The sequence below is a fragment of the Sabethes cyaneus genome, chromosome 3 (assembly GCF_943734655.1).
Source record: "Sabethes cyaneus chromosome 3, idSabCyanKW18_F2, whole genome shotgun sequence".
NCBI classification, from domain to species: domain Eukaryota; kingdom Metazoa; phylum Arthropoda; class Insecta; order Diptera; family Culicidae; genus Sabethes; species Sabethes cyaneus.
Window position 1 is genome coordinate 25031284 of NC_071355.1, and position 26477 is coordinate 25057760.

Genomic DNA, 26477 nt, shown 5'->3' on the forward strand with positions numbered 1-26477 from the left:
ATACAATGGGAAACCCTTGAGGTGATGGTGGCTAACCCTTGAGGTGATGGATGGTGGAGGCGCATCTGATGGCTTCGTCTGATGGCATCAAACGTGCCTTACAGATCGTCAGCTTTCAGTAAAGTTAGGCTCTGTTGAATCGGACAGTTTCGACAATCAGTCCGAAGTTCCACTGGGAAGTAACTTAGAATCGTTACTATTCCTAATATTTGGTAATGACGTCTACAGGGATACCTCGATATAAGACAATTTATAATTTCAAAAAGTTGTTTTATATCGAAATTGTCTTATATCGAAACATGATTTTTTCACAAAAATTTAGCATTAGCAGTCACCAATTTTGCTCTGTGTTGTGAGTTTATGTTTTTTGAACTATTTAATATTGTTTGAGCTATTAGTTGTTTACAATTTTTGGGATTATTTCGAAATAATGAACAAATTTATGGCGCCGCTTTTGGAATGGAAAGTGTCGTTACCAACTATGTCAAAGGGATTTGTCTTACATCGAGGTACAAATTGTCTTATATCGAATTGTCTTATATCGAGGTTGTTTTATAACGAGGTTGTCTTATATCGAGGTATCCCTGTATTTTGTGATGCCTCTTGGCTGCAAGTTGTTATACGTTGACGATCTTAAAATATTCATCGCTTCATCGTTGAAAACTATCACAACTGCAAGATCTTATCGACAAGTTTACAAAATGGTGCCGCTTTAACCAGCTTATCATCAGCGTTTCTAAATGTTCAATTATCACCTTTACTCACAGCAAAACTCCGATCGCGTATATTTATCAAATCGATGGCGCTAATCTGGAATGCGTCACTGTTGGTACAGACCTAGGAGTTGCTAAATTGACCTTTTATAAACTTTACTCGTACATCATTTCTAGAGTGAATCGCAACTCGGGTCTTATCATGCGTATAGTGATTGATTTCCTTGACCCATTTTATTTGATTCCTCTTTACATCTCGCTTGTATTTATGCTCAATTCTGGACACATCAGGCTCTGTGGTGTGGAGCCCGTATACAAATATTTGGCCAGCTACAATTGATCGAGATTTATGTCCTGGTTGGTCCCTCCTAATCCTCCTCGCTATGAGGACCACTGTACGTTCTATGACTTGAGTTCTATTACGACGAACACTTTTAAAGCTAGAATAAGATCTAATTTAACACACGAATTTTCTATCTTCATTTGTGAATTCTATGTTCGTTTAAATGTTTACTTCGATGTTAAATGATGAAGTAAATGCACTCAAGTCGCTTTTTACGCGAAGGATACGTCCCGCGTAAATCAAATTCCGAAATTCGCTTAAAAAGACTGCGTAAATTCCGAAATTCGCGTAAAAATAATCGCGTAAAAACCAAACCGCGTAAAAAGCGACTTTAGTGTAAGTAGATAAATGAATGATCATTTATCGAGGGAGTTTGGGAGTGAACCTCAGCGTTAGTGATGTTGGGTAGAAAGGAATTAAGGAAAAATGCATCCGACGATAACCGAAGCATACTAGCCTGAAACGTTATGCAGAAAAAAAAAGAACCAAGAAAAATCAGTCATACATGTTAATAGGTAACAACGTTACGGTGATTAAAAATAAAAAGTTCAAACTGGTACCTTTGTTATTTTTCCAAATAAACATCAAATGTTACTATAGGCAGCGCTTCTCTTAGCACTCACTGACACAGATGCATGCCAGTAGAGCGAGCTAATATCAGTATCCTATTAATAATGTAATATAAGTATAACTGACTGAGAAGACAGATCAGAGGAACTAAGTAACAATGTGAGTTTTATTGTACTCTTATTGTGGTTTTCGTGACCAATTTTGGCCATAAAAGCCACGATAAACGTGTAATAAAACCCGTTGAATTTGATTCAACTGCGGTTTTCAAAATAATATTCCTCCGCCGGAAATGATTGAAAACGCACACCGATTGATGATTTATAATGGGAGGATATAAGGCCATTGCAAATCATTTTCTAAGTTTTTGTCACCCCCCCCCCATCCCCCTTGGAAATTGGTTTGAAAAATCGGGGGCAAAAAAATAATTTATAGGATATGAGTTAATTTTTTTTATTAAATCAGTTGCCTGTGGGCTCTACAGCCTGAAAAACTTGAAAAATGAGTATACGAGTTGAGTTAACGCTTCTAGCATGAAATAGAAATGAAAATTCAAACAGCGGAATTTCCGAAAATCGACCGAAAAAAAATTATCTTTCGTTTTTGTCTTTTTTTCGTATATTTTTGCATGGAAATTAATAACGTATATATTAAAAGCAAGAATAGATTTGGTTTTCACGTTTGAACTTAAAATAAATGCCTAAAATCCAAATTTTTTTTGCTCGATTAAAAAATTCACTTTGTTTTTTTTCAACCCCCCCCCCCCCCCTTTAGTGGCCCAATGATTTAATGATTGTTTATCTCCTATGCAATCATTGAGCTGCAAACCGGTATGGCAGATGGAAAGATGGTACCCCAACTGAACTTCTAAAAGCGGAGAGTGAGCGGCTGTACGAAGGAATCATTTTAAGTGGATAATTTTCAGTGATCTGGGAGAAAGAACAAATACCGGAGGAATGGTTGGATGGCCTCATTTGCCTTAATTTCAAAAAGGAATATTGACTCGAGTGTAAAAGCTATCAAGGGATTGCTCATTTCTGCCTATAAGGTGCTTTCCCGTATCCTGTTCTGTAGACTGAGATCGTTAGCGGAATCCTGTGTCGGCGAGTACCAAGCCGCGTCACGACGGATCAGATGTTTGCACTGCCTCAGTTACTAGACAAGTTCCAGGAGTACAACTTGCAGACTTATCATCTATTTGTGGACTTTAAGGTGGCGTACGATGCAGTCAAACGAAATGAGCTGTGGCAGACGATGCTAGAACATAACTTTTCGACGAAACTAATTACGCTGATTCGTGTGACGTTGGATGAGTCAAAACCACACGTCAGAATAGCGAGTGAGAACAGGGCCGCTTTCGCGACGTTGGATTGACTGAAACAAGGGGATGCACTGTCTGACATGCTATTCGACATTGCCTTGGAAGGTGCAATACAAAGAGCAAACGTGGAAAGAAACGGGATTATTATCACGAAATCTCACATGCTTCTTGATTATCATCGAAATTAAGACCTTTTAAATGAGAAATAGCGAGATTAGGACTTGCCGTTAACACCGCCAAAACGAAGTACATGGTTGCTGGCAAGGAACGTGGAAGTCCAAATTATATTGGTACCGAGGTGGAGCCGGATGGGCAACGAAAGTGAAGCCAAAACTATTTTTAGCAGAGAACCAGGAAGAGGCCGTAGCCTTCGGGGCAGAGCCCGCACATAATGGATCGGTCAGCTGATGTTCGAGGGATTTGGAGAATATTAGCCCAGGATCGATAGTAAGGGTTTTAACCGATCAGATTCAGATTCACACCGTCCGTTTAGTGGCGGAATTCGAACCGAACGCTATGCATTACACAAACAGCAGTTCGCTCAGTCATACCTCCGATCATACAGCAGAACGAATGCGTTCTGATTTTGTTTATACATTTTCGTTTCGCTCAAGTTTCCTTTGCCATTTGGAGCAGCGAATGACTGCAAAACAGTCAATGGATTGGCAGTTACCACATTAACGAAAAGCAACCGCTCTATTATATAATTCAATTCTATGAAAAAAAAACAACTAATGAGTGCATGCATGGAAAAAGTCGGTCGGACGCCTACCGACACAAACAAACATTTTGCTAGCGTCGGACAGACGCTGGGCGACAAACTTTTACCGTGGGAGATATCCCGATTTGGGGACAAAGAGGAAAACGTTAAAAGTATAAGATATACAGCCCTAAGAGTTGTACGAAAGAATGACGTAGGACTATGTGTTTCTTGTTCCTGAGTGACTGAGCCAAAATGCTATGTCAAAAGGCACATAATTATTAAGACATTCGAGTTCCACGTAAATATTCGGCCTCTTTAAAGGCCACCAAGTAATAAATGAAGATAGAATTGAAATTTCTTTCATCTGAACATACCATTTCGACTTCATCAGCAACAGAAAAAATGTAATATTTAATATGGTTGTAGCTTAATAGCAGTGTTTTGCATTCATGCATTCCTTTGTGACGAATACCAGTGAGGTTTTCGAGAGGAACCCTCCATGAGCGACTAAATGTTCAGCTTAGGACAGACCCTCGATATATTCCGGGAATTCAAATTGTCTTCTCACCATTTCTTTATAGATTTCAAGGCAGCATACGATTCAGTTAAACAAAATGAGCTGAGTCGGATTATGCTTGAACATGGTTTTCTAACAGATAATTTGTAACTGGATTGCTGACGTTGGTTAGTTGTTTTAATGCTGACGGTTCAAAATCAAGCGTCTGAATAGCCGTTGAGACATCGGACTCGTTTCTAATGTTAGATAGTTTGAAGCAAACTGACAAGCTATTAAATTTGCGGTTCAACTGCTATTCGAGGGCGCCGGAAGGTGCTATTCGAGGGAGCCGCCCTTTTGGTATAACGCCAACTGGCATAAACCATTTGGCGTAATCATAAGGGCCAATTTAGCATAATGGCCACTTGACATAATTCCTCGAACATCTTCTCGTGACCAAATAGTAGATTTTCTAGATAATTCAGGGCGAGACGGACGCAGGGCGAGACGGTCGCAGGCCTTAAGAGTCTGTCGGAGATCCGCAGAGGGGCTATTTTTCCATTTGTCTTCGCATTGATTCGTTTCTTAAGAATAACTGTCAATTGCTGCTTCTTGAATTAAGCACCTAGCAACATAATCTGGCTAAATTAGCAATTATGCTAAAACGTCATTATGCCAAATGACCATTATGCTAAATGATCATTATGCCAAAAGACTGTTACGCCAAATTGATTTATGCCAATCAGCATTATGCCAAATGACTTTATGCCATATAGGGTAGCGCCTTCCTCAAACTTGGCATACACGTTTCTTGACAGAAGAGAATCAGCCCAGATGAGCTGTCTCCCCTTCGCATTAATTTCCTTTTCTACTACTTTAACTGACTACGAGTAATTTTTCTTAGTTCTCACATCGAGTTTCTTGCAAATAACAAGAACTGGCACTTGTAAGTAAGCACTAAACACCAAAATCTGGTTAAATTGGTTAATTAGCCAAAAAGCTATTATGTCAAACGACCATTATGTAGGTTGAATTTTATACCAAACAGGGTATCTCCAAACCGGGTGCAGAAAGGTAACAGAATTAAATTTAAAAACTCCTGGTCTCCAATTTTCTGAGCAATTGAGAAAAATATAACCTGAAAAATATTTTTCATAAAATTTTCAAAAAGCAAAATTGAAAAATTACATTCTACTTCATGGAAAAGCCCTTCAAGCTTAGTTTGAATAACGCTTTGTACGTTTTTCGATCTCAAAAGGTATCTAAACAGTAGATATCAACCTCATGTACAAGATTGAGTTCATTAACAAGGCACGGTTAGCTTTTGACCATAGATTACCTCAATCAACATTCAACGAAGGAATGACTCTTTCTAGAAACCCGCTAGAAAGCACGCTCCATAGCGATCGAAAAATTATATTCCGTTTACTGCCAAATCAACCGTAACTGTGAGGTTTTTCCACTGGCCAGTAGGGGAGGATACAGTACGCCTCTGTCTAGCCGAGAAAAATAAACAGCTTAAAATCAAGTCAACTCGCTATCAGAAGTTAAAATCCAACTAAGCATGAGATGGCAAAGTTCCAACCCATAGCCAGCGGTGTCTGCTGAACATGAGGCAGGAGGTTGGAGCATAATCGAAAAAAAATTCAGAATCTCCAAACGAACGAAACAAGGCAAGTTGAATCGAATCGAAATATTTAAGATAACTCCTCTTTTTCGTGCATTCGGTGGTGTGGGGAGTGAAAGTTGTACTCGGCTGGGAAAAGCAGCAGCACTTTCGTCGGCTTTTCATTTTTTTGGCCTTCATAAGGCATTAGCCGACCCGGCCGAGGCGGGCGAGGGGCTCACAGTTTCAAGGTATTCTATCGTCCGTTCCGTTTAGCCATAACTGAATCAATATATGGTATTGTGGAGTGAGGCGCCCCAGCGTTTTTTGTTCTGTTTGACCAGAGAGGATGAGCAGAAGGTGAGTTGAGGAGCAAAAAAAAAATTGGTGATCCATTCAGTATCCTCCCTTTCGAGAACGCGCGCTGAACGAACAACTGAGCAGAAGCATTCCCATTAACAACATAATTGATTCGGAATTCGTTTTTCAATTATCATGTCTTTTACGTGCCCCGAAGCCGGGCCGGGACGGGACGGACCCGTTCAAAGCGAGCGGTGTGGTGAGTGAATGGTCTTATCAAAATCGCTTCCCATGGCGAAACGGAGGAGAGAAAAAAATGGAGCACCGAGCAAAGTAATTAGGAATTCTCCCCCGGTCGGAGGTTCGGTACACGGCGTTAATTACTATTTTCCTACAAGTGCATTTAATGTAGTTAGTGCATGAGGTTTACTTGTTTGTTCTGTTCTTCCGTTCGTTCTACCTATAACGAATGAAACCGAATGGTTATGAGTGTGGTGAGAGACAGACTTTCCTTACATCATGGTTATCAATTAGTGAGGAAAGATGGAAGGCTTGTGTTTCTTTTGTTGATGATGGATTAACGTTGGAAAATGTAATTCAACGTTGCACCTGTGTTTACTCTTGCGAACTGTCAGAGCTTCGGGATCAGTTGAATAATCTATTCTCGGTTATTCCATTTCCAATAAAAGCATTCGATTTGCACATCCCGGCAGTATAACCACTGAGGTTGTGTCTGAATGTTATCTCGACAGAACTTATCTCACATGATTTCCCACGCGTGCAACATATTATCATGCATCAACAAACAGCAAAAATCTTTGATGTGCCGAGTCTAAAACCATCCTGAACAAACCTCTCTGCGAACGAAATAACTACACTCGAAGTTCACCCACAATCTGAAACGACCCTTTTTCCATCGAATCGCAACAGAGTAAGCCCACTCCGGAGGATCTATTACTAAGCCGTACATTCACTGCCTTACTTGTCTTCCTCAATCGATCATCTTTAGCTGCCGGCCTGACCTACCGTCTGCTACGTTCTCCCTCTGGGGTCTAGCCACTTGTTTCCAATCTCAACCATCATCTAAGATATTTCCCTCCTTCTTACTTGAGAAACCTTTCATTTAGGGGTTGTTTTAACTGTACACTCTCTTAAGACAGATTATTTATCATCATCATCATCACCATCATCGTCGTAATCATCATTACCTGCGTGTTTAGTAGCACAGCAGTGCAGAAGAAGCGTAGCACCGCTTCTCACCGCATCTTTTCCCGAGCACTCTGCTTTTGGTGTTTCCATATTTTTTGCTCGGACCCTCCAACTGCCAGTTCGGATACCTACCTTAGTAGTAGGTATGTAAAAAAGCAGCAGCGATTTTCCACGTGATATGGTTACGTAACTCCCAGGCTGGCTGGGTCCCCGGTAGGACTCACGCTTACCGTGGCCGATGGTTTTGGCTATCCACATTTGATGATGTTTGAAGGCAAAGTTTATCCGTCTAAAAGCGGTGAATCAGGCGAAAAATATACGGCTTGACCACCACGGCAAACCGATTTGAAAATCTGTAGGTATATGTTCTGGTTAAAATTAGCGTGAAATTGTTGCCCCTAGCCCGTTGCACCAGCAGCAGCAGCTAGGCTTTGGAGCGACGGCGAAGCTAATCGAGCAATTGCTATTGCTGTTACGGAAGGGTCACTCAGCGAGTGGCTTGCAGTGGATCCGAAAACACGGGCTAATGACGTTCACGTAATGGTAGTGAACGCGGATTGATGTGATGATGTATCGAAAGTCATCATGTTAAAGGCAATATTCTGATCGGATCGTTTCGTAATGATGGGGTAAACATATCGAGTTTGGAAATTGCTGGCAGAACATTATTATCTACAAAGATGTTACGACCGTAGGCAATACTCTCATGGGAGAACAATCTCCGTTCACAAACATTTCAGTAGAATTTGAAATGTTGAAATTCGAACCTCCAGTACTAATTACTCAATACTCGAATACCGATCGATCCATAACAGACGTTGCAATGATGTGGTTTCTTTTATAATGTTCTTTTTCAATCATGAATGAGTGAAACTTAAGGAAAAGTTTCAAAGTCAAATATTCCCATACATTTTCTTCGTGATCACCTTGCGTCATAGGCAGGGAAGACAGTTAGACAGACAGACAACACACCATTTGTTTACTGTGATTTTGATCACTTTATTTTTAGAAAACAAAAGGGACAGAGTCCCCTCGTCCACGCAGATCGAAGATTCTTTACGACGTTTAGACTTATACTAATTCGATATCTGTGCTTGGGAACTACGCCAGAAAAAGTGACAAAGTCCTCTCGTTCTAACAAGATTTCTTGCAATCGCTATAAACCTAGTCCAATTTGATGTCTGCGTTAGGGAAGTGTGGCAAAAAAAGTGACAAAGTCTCTTCATCCCAACAAGAATTCTCTGGACCGCATTAAATGATGTCTTGAAAATGAACAGTTATAAAAAGTGAGCGACCAACCTTATCTTTCGCCGGATTGTATCAACATATTGCAAGAATCTATTTAAATCTGATGTCTTATATGAAAAAGAAGTTGACGGAATATTCACACGTTTGACGTGATGCAGAAATTTCCAAAGTGGAGAAGAATTAGAGACTGTCCGATCCGAAAATAGGTTTGAGGTGCTTAATTTGTTGCAGGCAAACGTTTACATGCTTCCGATTATATTGCTGTAAGGTATGAAATAACCAATAAACAGAGTGTAAAAAAGAACTGACTCGTTGTTCGTATTTTAGTTGAAGGGCAATTATATTTCAAATCAACCTGTCTCAATAAATGGTGCTACATATAAATTATTTTCTAGGAAGTTGACGAATGCGTGGTAAATAATAATCTGGGTTACCCCATTCAAATGTAAGTTGTACGTTCAGTGACAAATTTTTTATGTTTTGAGAAAGATCCTAAAGGCAGTTAGTGCTACAAGTTACTCAAAAATTTTCAAAATGTGATATCGTCGCCAATCACCAGAAATAAATGTGATTGTGGCCTAATGAAGCTCTTAGTCGAACTACAAACTTTAAGAAACGAATAAAACTAATATACAGAGCACAGGTGGGAAATTTAAACTTGTCTTTTTGTATCAAATGAATGGAAATGTCTCAGAGCCTTTATTAAAAATTAAAAATTTGCGTAACTGAAATTTGCAAATTGTCAAACTTTGACGAATTGTTCCTGTATTCGCAGTCCTACGTGAGCCTCTCGTTCGTGCTCCTAGGCACAGACCGCTATACTTTTTTTCCACTCTGTTTTCTTGCTGTTACTAGAACACTACAGAATGCATGCTCCTATGGTCATTACGACCTGCATTCTTTTTAGCATACGGTGCAAAAAAATTGTCTGTAGAATTTGCAAAGAATTGTATAATTATAATTATTATAATTATTTTACCCATGTAGCATACTTTGGTCATTTCTGGTTGCTGCAACCTATTTATGACTGAAATTAGTTATTAATCGGGTACCACAACTAGTTCATAACAACTCTGCTAGTAAGGTAATGAGTGCAACCCTATATCAATCGGGGAAAAAGCATGAATTTGAATAAAATACTGAAAACACTGAATTACTGTGAGAGAAAGATCTATCTGTCTCATTACTGCAAAGATGTACCAATAAAAGCGGCAGAAGTGAGAAATGAGGAATGACAAGTAACAAATAACAAGCACCAAGTGACAAGTGACAAATGACAAGCGACAATTGACTAATGACAAGTGAAAAATGACAACTTACAAGTGACAACGGGCAAAGGACAAGGAAAAAGGGGCTAAGGTCAAAGGATAAGTGACAAGTTGCAGTGATAAGTGAGTAGTAAAAAATGAGTAGTTAAAAGTGACAAGGAGAAATGAGAAGTGAGAAATGAGAAGTTAGCATGAGTTAAGAAAAGAGACAAGATATAAGACCAGTGACGAATGACAAGTGACAAGCGACAAATGTCAAGTGACAAATGCCAAGTGACCAGTGACAAATGACAAGGGACAATAGACAAGTGCCAAGTGATAAATGATAAGTGAGTAGCAAAAATGGAGTAATTATAACTGACAAAAAAGAAGTGAGAAATGAGAAGTTAGGGGAGAGAAGTGACAAGTGACAAGTGACAAGTGACAAGTGACAAATTACAAGGGAGAAGTGACCAGTGACCAGTGACAAAGGACACGGGACCAACGACAAGTGACCAGTGACAAGTGGCAAGTGATAAATGATCAACGACAAGTGACAAACTACAAATGACAAGAGATAAGAAAAAAGGAACAAGGGTAAAGGGACCAATGACAAGGGACAAGGGACAAGGGACAAGAGATAAGGGACAAGAGACAAGGGACAAGGGTCAAGGCGGACAAGTGACAAGTGACAAGTGACAAGTGACAAGTGATAAGTGATAAGTGACAAGTGACAAATGTCAAATGACAAGGGACATGTTTCAAATGACAAGGGACAAGGTACAAGGGACACGGAACAAAGGATAAGGGACAAATGACAAGGGACAAGGTACAAAGGACAGGGAAGAGGGGACAAGGAACAACGGACAAGGAACAAGGGACAAGGGACAAGGAACAAGGGTCAAGGGACACGGGAAAAGGGACAAGGGACAAGGGACAAGGGACATGGGACAAGGGACAAGGGACAAGGGACAAAGGACAAGGGACAAGGGACAAGGGACAAGGGACAAGGGACAAGGGACCAGGGAGGAAGGGACAAGGGACAAGGGACAAAGGACAAGGGACAAGCGACAGGTAAAAAATGTCAAGGTACAAATGACAATGGACAAGGGACAGGTGACCAGTGATAAGGGACAAGTGAGTAGAGAAAATGGAGTAGTTAGAAGTGACAAAGAGAAGTGAGAAGTGAGAAGTGAGAAATGAGAAGTTAGAGGAGAGAAGTGAAAAGTGACAAGTGACAAGTGACAAGTGACAAGTGACAAATGACAAGGGAGAAGGGACAAGTGACCAGTGACAAGGGATACGGGATTAACGACAAGTGACAACTTACAAGTGGCAAGTGATAAATAATCAATGACAAGTGACAAACTACAAATAACAAGAGATAAGAAAAAAAGGACATAAAAGACCAATGATAAGGGACGGAACACGGAACAAGTACACGGAACAAGAGATAAGGGACAAGAGTCAAGGGACAAGGCGGATAAGTGACAAATGACAAGTGTCAAATGACAAGTGTCAAACGACAAGTGACAAATGACAAGGGACAAGGGACAGGGGACAGGGCACAAGGGACAAGGGACAAGTGAGCTGTAAGAATTGAGTAGTTGGAAGTTTCAAGGAGATGTGAAGAATAAATGATAAATGAGAAGTGAAAAATGCCACGTGATGTTTTTTTTCTATTTTTCTGAAAAACTCCCATAGAAATTTTCCGATTTTCTCAGATATTTTTTAAAGCTCAGAAAGTTTACTAACATCCTCACAAGTTTCCAGTTTTCCGGACATAATTTTAGAATAGAAGAAAACGCTATCGTAAAATGTTTATTATTAAAAGATAATAAATTGGTTGACAAGACAAACATATTTTAAAAAATTTCTAAGAATTGAAACATGGTTTCTGCGACATTTTTCAGAATTTTACGCTGTCGTGGAAAATTATGTGTAAGACTTTTTCCGTCGGTTAAAAAAAGCAGAGCCTAGGTGCTACATTCCGTTATCGATACTTGACCTTCTGTTTTTATACAACAGACTTCGCAGCCAGCTGTTAGAGTACAGTACAATTGTAATACGACTACTGGCTTATTGGGCCAGCATCATACCTCGAGGCCAGCAGGGAGGCTTTCCGTCGGGTATTTTTCTCTAAATTGCTGAGACAATTTTCTAACATCTTAATAAAAAAAATGTTCCACGATGTTAAGTAGAAAAGATACGAATTTTTAAAATAAGCGACGTCCGGGAAAACTGAAAAACTTTCTCTTAGAATTTTCTGGGAAAACAAGAGACATCGAATGTTTTCATTAGTAAGCTCATAAACTATAACTTTAAGTGAAACCCTTCGGCTCGTGCCTGTGCGATAATTTTGAGAAATCCCCGCTAAAAATTGAAAAGGGTAAAGTGAGGCGTGAAGAGTGAGAAGCGAAAAGTAGGGAGTCAAAAGTGGAAAGATAGGAAAAAGGAGAAGCGAGAAATGAGAAATAAATTAGAAACACACCCGGTGGAGGATTTAATCCGAAACTTGCCGTGCGATCATTGGAAACATACTGCTTTGCTTCTATCACACTGACCGAGTAGATAACAGTCAATCTGGCTGGTGGTAAAAACAAAGAGCAGTCATACAAATACCTTCGTCGCACGGGAAAGTGTGTGACGGGTATACGGGAAGCGAGAGAATTGGGAGAATAAAACAAAAGTAGGTGGTAGACTACTTAACATACCGGGTGTCGGTAGTTTAGATAGCAAAACAGTCGGGTACCAACCGAAAGATCTTAGATGACGGCAGATATCACCCCGATATATTTTTGGATATACCAAAAAAATTAGTTCATCCAATTAATCATTCTTTGCACCAGATACTGTCTAAAAATAAGAAATAAGAAACGAAAAGTGAGGAATGAGGAATGAGAAGTGAAAAATTAGGAGTGAGAAGCGAAGGAAGGAGTAAGGAGTCAAAAGTGAAAAATGATATGTCAGAATTGAGAAGTGGAAAGTACGGTGTGAGAAAGTGAAATTCATGTTGTGTTGTGTGGTGGTTGAGTGGTGAATTCATGTTCAGACTGCTTTTATAAAAAAAAAGCTTTAAGATTATACGCATTAAACTAAACAATAAAATTTCAATATAAACAATTAATCTCTTTCACCCGACGCAAGTCTCATCAGTCAAATTAATTCCACTAGAAGATAACTCAACAAGTGAAACAATTTACTCTAACAAATTTGCACCATTCATTTGCACTAAGAGCAGCGAGCTAACAACAACCAAACAGATCCGATAGCTAACTGAATAATGTTTATGCGGTATATTTAAATGCCTACCGCAGAACCAGCGAACGTCCACCATCCGCTCGGAACAACTTCCCCGTACGCGGTCGCAACCGAAATTATCGATATCCAGAGCAGAATCATCGGATGCTTCCCGACGACGATGCGGCGGTGGCGTCGGTGTCGGTAGAATAGCCACTAAGGTCACACAACTGGCGCCACCGCCATCAAATTAGATAAATAAACTTAACCAATCTGGAGTGACCTATTCCGGTGTGGTCCTGTAGGGTAAGCAGCAGTATGAGCGCACTTCCTCTGCTCTGTTTTTTCTTCTCACTCTTCTATTCCCGTCACAGAGAAGAGGGTAGGTACTCTGGTTTGGGGCGTGTACAAAACTATTTCCGTGAATGAGGAAGCGCTCGCTTGGTCTTCTTGTCTGCTCGGTGCCCGGGTGGGCTCCGCAGCGAGTGCCGGCTGCCAGGGTATTTATTTTAATTTGATTATTCAATTAAGTTTCACGACGATAAAATTCCTGTGGGGCGTGACCCCTCACGATAATACAGGCGACGTTGTCGGTGACGGAGACGATGAAGACACAACGGCAACGGCCGCGGGGCGGCGGCAGTGACAGTGGTGGCTCTTGGATAATGCTGTCCTCCCCGCCGGTTCGTTCTGCGGTCTTTATGCTCTGTGCACCGTGCGACGGTTGGCTCTTTATTGTTGACGTTCATTGATTGCTAGTCTTGTGTTGACTCAATTTGCCGTCCTGATGGAAAGAGATGTTATTGTGGATAATGAGTTTTAATTGGCGCTGTTATTGATTTAAGCTGGCAAGCTTCCGAAGCTTGTTTGGACTTCAGTGGGGCATAGGAAGCCAGTGCTATGAAAAGGTATCAGTGTGACCGGAGCCGCAGACAGCTTGCTTTTCTTATGGATAATAAAACTGATATTTTCGTTCTGAATTCATTTCCAACAATAAAAAGAAAGCAACTTTAAATTTACTCGGTCAAAACATTGAGAAATAAAATTTTTATTCACAGCCAAATTTTCGAAGTCATCACATCCGAACTCGATTATCACCAAATTCCATTTGCTATAAATCTCCGAATAAGCCCAAAATCTTCCACTGAAAGACATTATTTTTCCGCCATTCGATCAGCACCTGATTGATAGTCTTCTCTTGGTGACCGGTTTCTTAGTCGGAAATCGTGAGGTGAAATTGAATCAGCATCACTATCTTCGGAACTCACCAGACCACCAGAAATGAGCATCAAAATAAAATTATACAAATATAAAAATATTTTCGAAAACACTATTCAACTAGACTGTGAAGCGGGCTTATGAAAATGATTTATATGCTAAACAGCGCGACAACTCCGCTACGCTTGGATTCGCCGCGGACTATAGAAAACTCTCACTTTCGATATCTATACCTACTATCCGGCGTCAGCTTTAGTCGGTCGGTCGGTCGGTCGGACGGTCAATCGATTCGTAGTTTAGCCTATCCCGGCCGTAACTTTTTTTCTCTCGTACACAAATCATTTCACCAAGTCGCTGTGGGCAAAATATTAACGCTTTGAACACATATGTTGCTCTACGTAGTCGAGCTTAACGGTTCGGCTTGTGGCAGATTAAAGAGTACGAAATTTAAAAAAATTATATGCAAAAAATGGGAATTTTATCACAAGGATCAAGAGCTAAAATTGAAATTTAACGTGTAACTTTAAAAAAACTGGCATAGCTGTAAACTCGACATAATGTTGACCAACAAGCAAAAAATTATTGATCAAATTTCGAAAGTCAGAAAATAAAAAGTTTATTAAGTCTATAAATTAACTCTCTATGCGAGTAAAGTTGTTGATGAAATTTTTAGATACCCATTTATTTAACTTCGAAGACTTCTCTTGATTATTTCTGTTGCTTTTATCCGAAAGATGAGAAAATGATTTACCCTAAAAATTTCAGTTACACCTTCTAGTTAATGAAATGATAATGTTGAGTGTTAAATTAGTATCTAAAAACTACACAAATTTAAACATCACGCATAGCACACAAGAACACTTCGTGCGACGGACACGGTTTGATGCGTATGGAAAACAACAACGAAACAGGCTTCTCAGGTCCTTTTAGGACATGTCATAAAACGATTGCAGCAACAAAATGTATTTTCCGGAAAAACTTGCGGACAGTCACCTTCGGGATTGTTTCGCTAATTGTGTAGCAACGACAGCCCAGCAGAAGCATGATTGTTGATTTTCCGACCATCAGCTACCTAAGACAAGCTCTGGCATAGCCCCATGTCACACTGACGGTGTTCAAAATACCACTTTTTAAAAAATAAAATAGGCGATTTAAACGGTAAATGCCAGTTGATTTGTATTGTCATCCTACACCTCTGAGCCAATTTTTAAACAAATCGTCCGGTGAATTTTTGAGTTACACCCTTTTGAAGTTTTAAAGGGCAGATTGCTTATATAAATTTGTAGCATTACCACATTTTAGAATTATTGAAATATTACTTGTCCCGTGTTACAAAGTAAATAAAAATCTTCAATGACATTTAAAAAAAGAACGTAAATCACAGCCGGTCTTGATTTTTTATGCAATATATGCCTATCGGCGACCATTTTAGGAGTATTACGCTATATTGGGACTAATCGGAAATATTCCGGATTAAATTATCGCAGTGGCAAATGGCCAGTATCGAACATGAATAAAAACTTATCTTTCGACACTTTAAATTTTCCAGAATTTGAACTAGATAAATCGAAATCAGATCAACTATCTAGCACCCTGTTGGTTATATCTAGGCATGTTCCAGGGACTTCCGGGATCACCCAGACAAGTGGCCAGGTTCGTCTATGAGCATAAACTTATCGTGCAACACCTTGAATCACACTAGAATTCAATGACTAGATCAATGGAAGCCAAATATGCTATCTAGGGTCAGGTTTGGTCATATCTGGACATGTTTGGAAGTGTCATTGAAGATTTTTATTTACTTTATATGAGCAATCTGTCCTTGAAAACTTTAAAACGGCGTAACTCAAAAATTCGCCGAACGATTTTTTTAAAAATTGGCTCAGAGCTGTAGGATGACAATACAAACCAACTGGCATTTGCCGTTTAAATGGCCTATTTTATTCTTCAATAACAGTATTTTTAACACCGTGACACTGGAAGGTATGGAGTGTGCTGAACCGGGTAAAAATGCATCCTTTCCACATTACAGATTCAAGAGTTGCTGCCTGCGGATAAACCTAAGCGGCTTGAGTTTTACAGGGTTAAGCAAATAAAAGTGGAAGGGAATCCTCAATTTACGAAAAACACTGTTGTTGCTGTTGTTGTTCTTCAAACGTGTCAGATTATGTCCGTCGCACGCGATGATTTAGTGTGCTATGCGTGATGTATGAATTCGTACAGTTTTCAAATACTAATTCAAGACTCAATTCGATACGTTTGAAATTGGATAGCAACGAAGCTAGAAGAGATAAACGAACTGTAGAACGATACCAGAGCTTCAAACTGGTAGATATTTTTGTTTTATCACACCTTTTCAGGATAAATTGAATAAAAATGCATTGAGAATGCATTTCAATATTTCAAAGCTTTTTGCTTCTGAAAAGTTACTTAATTTCATGAAGTAGGTGGTTCAAGAGCAATTTTCAGTTCAAAAGTTTCCCAGCTTTCATATGCAAGTAACAGAATTGAGCTAGCCAACATATTTTTTGTACTAGAGCTTTAAGGCAACCAGAAACGAAAACTAAAAATGTTGGATAATTCAGATTTTACTATATGCGGAACTGCTTAGTTATTTTCGAGGAACGATGCTGGTCTAATAAGCATATGTTCGAATCTCGGCTAGACGGTGCTGCTAGATAGAGTCAGTAGCAACGGTGCACTAGCCTCGTGAATGTCCTGTGCTCGAATAGTGGCCGGCTGTAAAGTTTGTCGATAAGGGAAGGTCAAGTTTTAGAAAAGACGTTTAAACCCAAACCTTCTTGACCACATGCGTAGAAGGATTCTTTTCGTCAAATGTGGCCCTCTATCCCTTGTTAGTCAAGGGACCCGACAATTTGAAAAAAAATGTGAAATTTTTAGCAAACCTTGAGATCTATATCATGTGATGTTTCCTAAATTTGCAATAAAATAACTAACGAACAGTACGGTTCTGTAAAGAAAAACAACTGGGTTTTCAAATGGATTTTTTTTGCGCCATCTTTAAATCATATTGGATTTAATCAAAAATCGCCGTTTTCGCCGTAGCCCCCCAACCGATTTTGATTTTAAGACCACTATTGCAGAGCTGAGAAAAAAGAGTATGAAATGGAGAAGGCAAATGAGGAGCGTCCAACATAGCTCTAGCTATCCCAAGCCCCTACCTAGCGCCTCCCCGTGGCCACACCTGGTAATGCTCTATTGAGTAGCCTAGCTAGGAGGTGCGATGCTGGGTGGTTCCCGGCTGCCTGGTCTCAAAACCGCGGTTTTGGGCAGACGACGGAGCCATACGGCCTAGCTAATAAGTAAGCCTAATAAGTTATTTTAATTATTTTTTTCGTTGCTATATAGTAAAAACTTTGGCCAAAACGAGTCTTAATACTGCACATGGATACCAGAATGAAAAATTAAATTAACTATTAGAAGCACTTATGGAACCTCAAAGGACGCTACTCTATTCCATACGAAGGACTGCTGGTGAGATTGTTCTATTTTTATCATATATACCACATTTCATCTTAATATCATATTATAAACAGTATTATTATTGATATCATAAATGTGGAAGGCTGAATGCTGGAGTGGATTGCCAACCTGAATCCTTAAGGTCTGAAGCAAATATGGCACTCCTCAATTCAAAACAAACAAATCATCACGTGGGTTAAAGTTGGTACAGCGAAATTGATTATTACATGGAAGGATCCTAATGCTGGAAGGCTACTCTTATAACCCCGGAATGCACACAAGTGCCTCTGCTTGAGGTTCCGCCCAATCCCTTTTGGCCCTTCTGTAACATCATTAGTGTGAAATTCATTTCATAATCAAATTTGGAGCTACTGTAATTCTAACCACATACAATGGCAAGTCCTTGAACTGATGGTGGCTTTCCCCTACTACTACTACTACTACTACTACTACTACTACTACTACTACTACTACTACTACTACTACTACTACTACTACTACTACTACTACTACTACTACTACTACTACTACTACTACTACTACTACTACTACTACTACTACTACTACTACTACTACTACTACTACTACTACTACTACTACTACTACTACTACTACTACTACTACTACTACTACTACTACTACTACTACTACTACTACTACTACTACTACTACTACTACTACTACTACTACTACTACTACTACTACTACTACTACTACTACTACTACTACTACTACTACTACTACTACTACTACTACTACTACTACTACTACTACTACTACTACTACTACTACTACTACTACTACTACTACTACTACTACTACTACTACTACTACTACTACTACTACTACTACTACTACTACTACTACTACTACTACTACTACTACTACTACTACTACTACTACTACTACTACTACTACTACTACTACTACTACTACTACTACTACTACTACTACTACTACTACTACTACTACTACTACTACTACTACTACTACTACTACTACTACTACTACTACTACTACTACTACTACTACTACTACTACTACTACTACTACTACTACTACTACTACTACTACTACTACTACTACTACTACTACTACTACTACTACTACTACTACTACTACTACTACTACTACTACTACTACTACTACTACTACTACTACTACTACTACTACTACTACTACTACTACTACTACTACTACTACTACTACTACTACTACTACTACTACTACTACTACTACTACTACTACTACTACTACTACTACTACTACTACTACTACTACTACTACTACTACTACTACTACTATTGCAAAGCTGAGAAAAAATACTCCACGTAACATGTATCAAATTAAGTGTGCAGTGAAACAAACCTGATTAGACATTTAACTTTCTGTAGCAAGGCTTAACATTGCATGACAAATGTAAAGCTTTCCACAGATAATTAAATGTTTTATTTAGTTGATTCCGACGCAAACCTAATTTTATGTATGTTTCTTGAAGTATTTTTTCTCAGCTACCCAATGGTGGACTTAAAATAAAAATCAGTTGAAGGCTCATAGCGATTTTTTGATAAAATCTAATGGCGACCAAATCCCAGATGGTCGCTATAAAAAAAAATTCCATTTTAAAGCCCAATTCTTCCTCTTTACAGAACCGTGCCATTTGATAGTTGTTTCACTGCAAATTTAGAAAATATTCCATGATATAGATCTCAAGGTTTGCTAAAAATTTCGCATTTTTTATAACTATCGGGTCCCTTGACGAACGAGGAGTCCGCTGTTTCTAGGTATTAAAAGCGTAATTCTCATTTTTCAACCATTTTCAACCAATCATGTACAAAAGTCCTAATATTTGAAGACTTCGTGTCATTAATGACCCCGTTTTAACGAGAATTACTCATATCTAAGTTGTCATCCACTGTAACGTGTTATTTAAATACAGATTTTTCTGCTCATCAGTCATGCCTTGGGTTATAATAAGGTCTTTAAAACTTGATCCTTCTTTATCGAGAGAGAAAACAAAACCAAATTTTGATATGAGTTATTCGATTTCCAATAACACATTTTCATATTATTTTGCTCTTCGCTCCTGCTCGGGTTCTAAGAGTACAGAACAATTACAGGGCTAGTGCATCTCACTGACTCTGACCTAGCCGAGATTCAAACATACGACGACTGACTTGTTAGACCAGCATCGTATCTTGAAGCTAACCGGACGACATATAAAAAATCTTAACTTTTGAATCACTGAAACGATCTTAACGCATAAAATGAAAAATGTTTGAGTAAACTTTCAGGAAATTATTGTGAACCAAAGAGAGCTCCATTTTAAATTTGTTGAGGATTATTTATGTGTGTAAGTTCCGAGAGAAAAACTTGTAGACTCATCGTCTGTTTGTGGACTTCAAGGTAACGTACGATTCAGTCAAACGAAATGAGCTGTAAACAGGGATGGAAAAAGTCAAGAACATAGGAGCGATCAGATTCAGATTCATTAACAACACTACTCGTAAACGACAAATCCTTTGTCTCATTCTGTACAGATTATGACAAACATCATGTCATACCCTGTTCATTGCCAGATTGTGTTGAGAAATATAATAAATACAGACGATCGGCTACGTCAGTGGTGCGGGCCAAGTCAGATCACCCCATAAGTGCCGAAGGCCGCAATGAGCTCTCGCCATTCCTGCGCATAACCAAATGTAAAATGGGCAGCAACAAAACCCGATTTCTAGGAATCACCACAAGATTTAGGCCGGAAAGCATTCATATCCACAACATGCACGAGGTATTATGGCTGAATTGAGTGACCCTTGTGTCTTAAAAAAATTTATTCATAAGTCCGCAATCCCTTAAATCAGTCCGCGGCCCGCACAAATCATCTCGAAGGGCCGCATGCGACCCGCGGGCCACGGTTTGGCCATCACTGTGCTACGTGCAGTGCGTGAAGCTCAATACAGACAGCACGAGTAATCCTTTTTCTTGCAACTAAGTGAATTCTAATACTATTATTGATTGCTGAGAATTAATAAGAACAAAATCTTGTGATTATAGCGAAAGGTCCACTGTTTGCCATGAATTGTACAGATCACGATCTGTGCGAGTGGCGATAAATCGCAATCCCTGGCTGTGACATATAATACTAGAACATGGTTAAACTAATTCAAACAACACTGAAAGGTTCGAACCGTCCAGTTGGATTCGAGGTACGTAGCTGGTCTAACAGGCCAAAGCCAGTCGTTGTATGTTCAAATCCGGGGTAAACGGTGCTGCTAGATACAGTCAGAAGGATTTTTGCACTAAGCCGTAACCGTTCTGTACTCTAACAGCCGGCCGTGAAGTCTGTGTCGATAAAGAAGGGTCAAGCCTTAGCAAGACGTTTAAGCCCAAAGCATTTTTGAAAGGTTCAAAATCAAGCGTCAGAGTAGCGAGTGAGACCTCAGTTCATGGTCAACTCTTATCGGCAAGTTGATTTTTTTTATTTCCGTGTAAGTGACTATGCGCGACAATGACTAATGACCTAAAGTACAAAATGAGGAAGTGTCTGATGTAAAGAATGATTAATTGAATGAACTGAGCATTTTCAATATAGACCAAAAATATATCGGGGCAAAGGCAGGTGGGATCATTTCGATTGATATCCGAATGTTTTACTAACTAAACTACTGCCACCCGTTATACAGCAGTTCTTGGAATAAGTCGGTTTCGCTTAAGAATGTTTCTAATAAGGACGGTCTGGAATGATTCCACTATGGCGGTCGAACGTCATTATTGGAGTCTACACAGCATATGGGATTTGACTTAATTGGTTCCAACATGGAATAACTCGTGATCCTGACCACATAGATGCGAATAAGTCTTCGGGAAGGTTATTCACATGACTGCCACCTTCAAGAAGGGATGGAAAAAGTGCAGAATCGACTACATTGCAACAGAAAATAATTTGCAATGGCCTTATATAATTTTTCATGAATCCTTTAGAATGTTTAGAAAGTAGCTGGAAATGCGTTCACGTGACTAAGATCCAAGGAATAAGCGACTTGGTGAGATTTTTTGGCCATTGAGGAAGTAGCATTAATAGTTAGTAGATTAGCACGATGGATTTTTTTGCAAGCAGTGAGAGAAAAATCTCAGCCTTGATGTTAGTTATTTCTCATAGTTTTGTAGTAGTAAGTCAATTTTTCACTTTTTGCCATTCCTTGTTGAAGGGACCAGTCATGTTTATAACCTCCCCGAAGACTGTAACTTGCTAGATAGTCAGCAGTGTAAGGTACAGCCTACATAAGAGGATTATATATACGCTAGCGCTACGTAGTGAGACCTTTCCAAAATACTAGAATCCAACAAAAAACCCTTGATCTACTGAACAACTTTGTCGAAGACACCAACGTTCTATACAGTCAGAATCACGAGTTATTCCATGTTGGACCAATTAAGTCCATTCCCATATGCTAAGTAGACTAAGTTGATATTTTGTTAAAATTATGACCTAAACTATTGTCTTAAAGTATTTATTTTTACAAAACCAAATTCTTGAATAAATAAAACAGTAAAAACTAATAACAACGAGGACCAAATTAGGATTAAAACAACTTAGCAAATGATTAGGTCCTTGCGGTACTCTTGACTATGAATAAGGACAGTAAGTAGGAAACACAAAGTATCAGCCGCTTGTTTTTGTTCCTTTATCATACAGATAAGCAAAAGCGTCGTAGCAAGAACAAATGAAAAATATACTCTTGTATTCATGACTATTTGCTGCCTGTACAATAGTTTTCCATCCTTCCGTTACACGGCCAAGCTTCAAGCTTAGATTGTAATCTAAACATTAGGTTCACTACTATCCTCCTATCTCAAGTGTTCGGTATGCAAAACCTCAAAAGTATTGAAATAGTGTATGACAAGTCAAAACAAAACAGTCTGAGTTGGGTATATGAAATAAAGCAAATGAAAGTCAATATTTCAAATTTACCTCGAGAACTCGTCTCTTTGTTAAAGACAGTCGTTAAAATTGTACCTCTGCATCTGCACCTATAATAAGGCAGCTCACTTTGGGCCAACGGGTGCATACTCCATCATTTGCAAACCCACCAGGCAAGTCGTGACCGGAGATTTCCAGACTAAGAAAAGTCCGGTGGCTGGCATGCCAGCGTGGTGCGCTGGTGTAAAATTGTTGTGAAAATTATTTGTGTATCCTACAATGATTTTTTGTATCCTCAGGCCAAAAACCTGCCTAATAATGTTGCTTATCTGCAACCCTAGTTTTAAATTGCAGACTCTTGTCTTGTTTGAGGTGAGATGTTAGTCAGCCACAATGTAATAGTTGTTGTCTGATCATTTGCATTGACCAAACCGGTGAGGGTCAATCCCGGTGTAGTGGTTAGCATTCAGGCCTCTCACGCCGATGACCCGACTTCTCAAATCCCAACTCAGAAGCAGAAGTCACGAATGACCCAAGCTAGGTGACTATAATCAAATGAAAAAGTTGACTAAAGATCGTTTTGTTTTTTTAATTATAATTTTTCACAGTATGGTCTATAACTATAATTTTTTGCTGGCACTGCTAGTTGCTATACTAAAAATAAAGACTTTTGAGATATCTTAAAAACTCTTAGATCCTGTCACAATTGATCCATCGAAAATGAACTGAACAGGAAGAAAATATCACTAAATCAATCTTCTCATAAGAATGCACCGAACACAGCACATTCAATAAAAACGAGTGCAAACTCTTCCTAAGAACCACTCCCAGCGAAAGAAACACAAGTTTTTTTCTCTTTTATATATTAAATGTCGATTAGGAAAGATTTTTTTTATTTCTTCATCAACCAATATTTTTCTCTGGTTCGATGCTCAACCGTACCCAGTGTTGTTTATCTGTGTGTGCAAAAAAACACAAAAAAATAACTAGAGAGCACCTCGTTAGGCGGTGATAAATTGCAGCCATTCCTCGGTAGAACACGCAACCACACAGAGATTCGATTCACAAATCTTTACGGAGCGCTGCTGGCGAGCAGTCGGTCGTTAGCACTTTCTTATTTTCCCTGCCAGCCAGCCAGCCAGCAGCCAAAAGCAACTGGGAAGTTCATCACGGTCGGCCATTTGCCCGAAGCCAACAAAGAAACGACGATCGGGAATGAACCATCCCCCCACGCTGCAGGAAAGACAGTTTTTCACTTACCATTTTCGAATTGCAAATTTTATCCTTGCGCGTCGACGTGTGTCTCGTTTCAAACAGCTTGGTCTGTGGCTAAACAGCGTTCCGCTGCTTAGCTTTAGAGGAGGAATATCCTGGATACTGGGTCAATAATCCGCACGGAGAAGGTTTTCTCCAACAACTGTCCAACTGTTGTCACGTTTTATTTTTTTCGTATTCTCACTTTCTGGCAGAAACACCTTTTAGGAAAATTGTCGCCCCTTCCAGTCAGCACTTTTGGTTGCTTTCTTCTAATCGTTTGCACTGAGCTTGGAATAGTCTTCCTTCCACTTTATCAGTCGAAATACACGATTGGCACAGATTTCCCGAAAAAAAGAACAACAGGTAATCGTTTTTAAACACCGCTTCGCTTGTTAACCCTCTATTCGTATTCCAGTCACGCACGTTTCCACTTTATATTTTTTTGCTTGTATTTTTTTCACGTTCCGTCCAAGCACAGGACCGTTCGGGATTTTCCCTCCGTACGCGTCAGCTTCCTTGAGCAGCAGCCGAATGGCACAATCGTTCGCCCGTGATTGAACACACGGCGGTGCAACCTTTCACCCAGGCTGCTCTACCGGTCCGAAAAGAAAAACTTGAAATCACCAACCAGCAAAATAAAAAACAAAACGCGCAACCACCTGACGAGCTCAACGTTAATTCGCTAAATGCCGTCAAAATTTAACCCCACAATGCTATTATACAGATCAAGTTTGAACGTTATTTTTCCCCAAACCTTTGCAGCGCGACACCCGAAGAGATCCCACTCCGGCTGCGCATTGTTGCCGGTTGTAGGTATACCTTTCTGCGGTCTCGGAGAGACCCAAAACCGGAGAGTGCAGGCAGATCGAGCGCGAACGGAAGGCTCATCCATCCGCGATCCATGGACTGCGCACATGGCTTTCGCTGCTACTGCTGCTGGCTGGTGCAACCAAGAGTTCATCACAAGAGACTTAAGAGAGATGTGGTGAATAAGCGACGAACTCACCAAACCACGCTTCGCCAGCCAGCCGCGCACACGTGGTTCATTCGTCGAGTCAGTCCGTCGCTACCGCCGCGCCGCCACCGAATTCAGTAAACGCTGTTAAATAATAGTCGGAACGAGTGTCTACGTTGCGCCTGTTCGTACGGGGAAAAGTATTCAGGTTAAGCGGGCTCTCCAGAACACACACCGCACCGGCTGACTGGCTGGCTGGTTGGCTGAGGATCGATGCGGTAACGCCGCGCACGCTCGCTCAGAGATAATGAAAAAGAAAGTTAACCTCGAGCGGTGCGGCCGAGGCAGATGAAGATAAAACGAGGTGCGCAGTTCAAAAGCTGCTGGTTGGACAGGTTCGTCGATGGAGGAAAAAATACAAACTCCTTCGGAATGGTTCAGCACTGGTTTCATTCGTGTACTGCTGGCTGCTTTGAATTCGGCAGCAGCAGCAGCAACAGCAGCGGTCAAAATTAATGATAACATGATCATGAAAGTAAATCAGACAATTAACGAGATTTGGCCTGGTGAATGCAGCATAACGATTGGTGTTAATGGTTTGAATCGTTAAGATGGTTTTTTGATCGCACCATAAATAAACAAATCATCGAAAAGAAATTATGAAACATAGCACTTTATTTGTGGCATTTTAAAGGTGGTATTTGGGTACTTATTAACTAGTGTTACTAACCTTTGTACACAAATACACAAATATCAAATATCATTAAAGCTGCTTTCTTCAATGTCCCTGTTTTATTTTCGTGAGGACTGAGTCAATTAGTTCCACAGTTTTTTCAGGTTAAACATTTGTGCCATTGTGAAGCAACCGTCTCGAAAACCAATATGATGAAAAAGCCACTGTCAATGGTGTCAATCTAAAAAACAGATTACGGAAGAGAACTTTATGCACCGAAATAAAAAAATAAAATATAAAAAAATTTTATATTTTGCCTTTAACTGCCAATTTATGTTTGAATATTGATTGATAAAGTAATCATTCATATGAGCAGCATAAATAAATTTGATCAATTGATAGGTAATATTCGAACGGAAATTAGCGATTTAAGTTAAACCATTAACGTTTCAGCATTTCCTAGGAATGTATTCAAACCTATTCAGAAACACTACACGGCCACTGTAATAAAAGCAAAAGCCTTTTTTATGCCACTTCCCTTGGGTGCTTGCTAAATTCACCGGAAAAGCGCAACAAAACAAAAACGACAGGAAAGATGTAAACTGCTGCTCCGTCGGCACGGTGATTCCGAAGTGATCTTTTCTGATGAAAAGTTATTTGTTCTTCAAACCTCGCATCATGCTCAAAATGCCTTTTGAAAGACCTTTTGAAAACTAAAGCCAGAAATGTACTGGTTGGTGACAAATATTTGAAGACAATTACCATTTTTTCTAGCTACCACCCAAGTAAAAATTTAGGTTTTATTACACTCTTATGATGGCATTCAAGACCAAAATTTGTCATAAGAGTACAATAAAACTCACGTTGTTCCTTGGGCAGTCTTGCGACATGTTACTGGTACACAAGCACCGAAAAGAAATGCAAGAACAATGAAAACATCTATGTTCTACGTGACGTACACTTTTCGATATGCGGAA

The 26477-nt window shown here is 39.6% G+C and overlaps 1 protein-coding gene across 1 annotated transcript in view; it reads right to left on the reverse strand.

Annotated features, from left to right (window-relative positions):
* LOC128741232 (uncharacterized) overlaps window positions 1-24647 on the reverse strand; it is a 98845-nt gene extending 74198 nt beyond the window's left edge. Inside the window, exon 1 of the mRNA XM_053836879.1 lies at window positions 23876-24647. Coding sequence (XP_053692854.1) covers window positions 23876-23878 — 3 coding nt within the window. The 5' untranslated portion in view covers window positions 23879-24647. The remainder of the gene's footprint in view (window positions 1-23875) is intronic.
* Window positions 24648-26477: the final 1830 nt, after the last annotated feature.